We start from the raw sequence: 3,789 nt of genomic DNA, 5'->3' as shown, positions 1-3,789 counted from the left end.
TAGACCACCTGCTTGAAAACTGCAAGCTGAATCAGTTTTTGTGTTAAACTGCCTTGTGTATCAGGAGCTCAGGGGTCGGTTGCACAGTTTTGCCTAATCCAGAAACCTCCATCCTTGACAGAAGTGGTCACTGAAGCTGGACCGCTTTTCTCCTGGAAGCGATGTGCACCACGCTGGCGAGACCGGTCTCCAGGACACGGATGGGGCCCGTGACCCCGGTCCCACCGCTGCGGCTCTGGCCCTCGCCCCACTCCAGCCCCACCGACAGCGGAGCAGGCACCGGGATTTCCAGCCCTGCCCTGCCCCAAGGCTGCACGCCCGCCCGCCGGGCGCGGCCAGCGCCTCCTGGCTGCGCAGGCAGCTGCTCGTCACCCGCCCGCCAACAAACGGAGGATGCTGAGGTCAACCCTGGCTCCCGACACGTTTCCTCCGGCGGGCCCGGGGGAGGGCCGTGGGCGCGGGGACGGCGCTGGGGTGGGACGGCGCGGCCGGCCGGGGCCAGCCCGAGCCGGGGCCGAGCTCCGCCGCAGCCGCCGGGGCAAGCCCGCGCCCCTCGGCCCGCCGCGCCGCGCCGCCGGGATGAGGCGGGCCGGGCCCTGGTGCCTGCTCCTGGCCGCGGCCTGCGCCCTGGGCCGGGCCCCGCCGCCGCGGGCCGCCGTGCGCTGCCAGCCCGACGGCGCCTGCTTCAGCGCCCACCTCGCCAACGGCTCGTACGACAAGGCCCGCAGCGCCTGCGGCTGGCAGCGGGGCGGCCTGGCCTGGGTCAGCGGCGAGGCGGAGCTGCGGCTGCTGCTGGGGCTGCTGGCGGAGACGGCGGGACCCGCGCCCTCGCTTTTCTGGGTCGGGCTCAAGAGGAACGCCGCCGCCTGCACCGACGAGGGGCAGCCGCTCCGCGGCTTCTCCTGGGAGGGCGCCGGCGACGGGGCGGCCCCGCGGGAGGTGCCGGCGGCGCTCGGCCGGTGGGTGAAGGAGCCCATGAAGTCCTGCCTCACCCTCCGCTGCGCCGGGCTGCACCTGGGGGCGGCGACCCCCGGGGGCGGCCCCAGCTGGGGCTGGAAGGAGCAGATCTGCCAGCGGGAGAGCCAGGGCTACGTCTGCAAGTACCAGTACGAGGGCGCCTGCCCCGACCTCAGCCCCGCGGGCGCCCTCCGCCTCGACTACCGCCTCCCCTTCGAGAAGCGCAGCGCTGGACCCGGTTTCAGCCCGCCGGGCACCATGCTGAGCGTGGCGTGCCCCGGCGGGGAGGTGCAGCTCACCTGCCAGCCCCACCGGGGCGGCTTCGCCTGGAAGGGGGCAGAGGACGGGACGCCCTGCGCGGCCACCGGGGCGGCCACCACCGCCGCGGGCGGCCCCGCGGAGACGCCGGGTGCCAGGCAAAGCCCCTCCGCCCCGGCACCCGGCGGCTCAGCGGGGCCGCCCGGCGAGGGAGTCGAGACGGCTGCTCCGCCGCCCTCCTCCTCCAACTACGTTTTCATCCTGGTGGCGATCGCGGTGGTGGTGCTGGTCATCCTGGTCATGACAGTCATGGGGGTCTTCAAGCTCTGCTTCAGCAAGAAATCCGAGGGCCGGGGGGACAAGAAGCCGCCGAAGGCCGGCAGCAAGGCGGAGGCGGGCTCCGCGGAGCCGAGTGGGGCGGAGGGCGGCGACTAGCCCCGGGGCGGCCGGGGCCTCGTCCGTCGGGGCTGCCCCGACCGGCAGGTCCCACCCCGGGGCAGCCCTGGCTCCCCCGTCTCTGCTGACCCCCCTCTCTCTGCCGCGGGGAGCCGGGGAAGAGGCGCCGTGGGACATGGCTGAGCAGGACCTGCGGATTGTCAGACGTGGGGGTGTGCAGCAACCCCCTTTTCAGGGGTTTGAAGCTTGGGGCGGTCAAGAGTTTTTGTCGGGATGAAAACCAGTTATTTAGGTGCTGACATAAGCGTAATAGAAACACAACAGCCTGTCCGACTGCTTGTTTGCAGCAGCAACCGTCACGGGTTTTTATCCTCTCCAAAACCGTTCTTCGGGTGCCTTGCTTGGAGCGAGTGTTAAGGGGACCACTTTGAGCGATCACATCTTGTAATTTGGAAGTCAGTCTTTGCCTGAGTGGTACTTGGAGGCTCTCATTTTCTTTCTAATTGCTGGAATGTTTGGAGAGGTGCACTGCCATAATTTTGGAGGAAACTGTGACCCATATGCTTTCAGACTGACATTCTTAAAAGTGAAGAGCATTTCTATACTTGGAAGGCCATTAAATTGCTGAGGAAGTGGGAGATTAAGGGGGAGTCAGGTTTTTACTTCAGCTGATGGAGAGAATAAAGGCTGATTTAAAACATAAGTCACTGCTATGTTCATTACTTCATATAATCTTCATTTTTATTGTAGCAGAGCAACAATTTTTTCAGTTAGTTTTCCTCCTAAGGTGCATCAGTACACCACCTGCCTTTGGTGTGCGGTATGTGGCTCCCTTACAATCAGACAAGATGCTGACAACTTTGAACTGTGAGAGGAGTTAATGTGGGTCCAAATACATCATGCAAATCCCATTCTTTTTAGTCACATGTATTGTTTTCCATGGAAAGTAAGGAGAGAATGATTCACCCTTTGTGCCCCTTTCTAAATGAGGTAAACACTTCCTCTGTGATTTCACTTGGCCATTCCCGTACAGCAGCTTTCATCCTGGCCGCAGAACTTGCTTTCTTTGCATTTCAGGGTGCTGATGCTCACCTAGTATTATTACGGTGTTGGTTTTCAGTTAAAGTGGTAACGCTAATTATTGATTCAAAGTTTTCTGAGTGCAATAAGACACAACTAACTGGATCTCATCCAACTCTTCTGGGGTGCGGGGAGGGTAGGGAAATATTCCCTTAAAACACTTTAAGCTCTGAAATGTCTTTTTAAATATGCTTTTTTTTGTTTGTTTTCCTCTCTTTAGACCTGATCTTCTGACTACTGCTTTCATTTTGTCACTTTGTGTTGGATTTGGAGAACTCCATGTCAAACAATAATGTGTATTACCTATTTTTCTTGCAAGCAAAGACTTGAAGATTAATCTGGTGTAAACATCTGTTAAGGATAAAGTATGACAGAGCATGGATTTTTTTTTTTCCTTTTCCCTCTCTGCTCAACAGTGGAAAGAGTCTTCTGCTTTTGTTAAGGGGTTCACTGACATCTGTAAGCCATCAGGCTGTCTAAAGCCATAAATTCCATTGTATCATGACAAGAATGAAATCCAGCTAGATGAGAATGCTACTCATTACAAAGCTGCCTCATAATCTGCGTACTTTTCTAATCTGTTTTCTGACATTTGTATTTCAGAAGGCAAGCATTTTTCAGCTTCAGCAGGAGGCTTGATTCTACATTCAGATGTGCAGAGATTTGAAAAATGACTTAGCCATTAATGCCTTTTGTCTTAATTCCCTTCCTGTTACAGTCACTGTATGGGGCAGTGTATGTGGAGCTCTGCTTTTCTAGAGGGGACTTCATAAGCAACTAGCAACTAAGATGAATGAGTTATTATTTCTATGTTTTCCTCTTTCCCACATATCGGATGGCTTAATGGGACTGTGCAGCTGACCAGGTTTGTTTTTCTAAGCTCTCATTCTCTGTTTCAGGAGTCTCACCAAGCACAGAGTTAAGTGCTGAGTTAGGCGCCTGTAACTGACTACTTCTTTTGGCATCTCTCAGGATTTGACTCAGACTATTCAGTTAAAATGTACAAGTTCATGGTCTTGGAAGCCATTCACCTGTCTTGTCTTATTCTCATTTTGCTCTTTGCCTTGACTTCCTGTGAATTCACATTTTAATTTCAGA

At 56.8% G+C, this 3,789-nt stretch overlaps 1 protein-coding gene across 1 annotated transcript; it reads left to right on the top strand.

Moving 5' to 3' along the window:
* Positions 1-355: 355 nt before the first annotated feature.
* Positions 356-2,314, top strand: CLEC14A (C-type lectin domain containing 14A). The gene has a single exon (XM_075103441.1). It carries the CDS (start codon positions 394-396, stop codon positions 1,648-1,650), a length of 1,257 nt encoding a protein of 418 aa, XP_074959542.1. The 5' UTR covers positions 356-393; the 3' UTR covers positions 1,651-2,314.
* Positions 2,315-3,789: the final 1,475 nt, after the last annotated feature.

Source organism: Phalacrocorax aristotelis, chromosome 9 (genome assembly GCF_949628215.1).
Source record: "Phalacrocorax aristotelis chromosome 9, bGulAri2.1, whole genome shotgun sequence".
Lineage (NCBI taxonomy): Eukaryota > Metazoa > Chordata > Aves > Suliformes > Phalacrocoracidae > Phalacrocorax > Phalacrocorax aristotelis.
The sequence above is the reverse complement of the archived record's forward strand: the minus strand, read 5'-3'. Positions and strand labels throughout refer to the sequence as shown.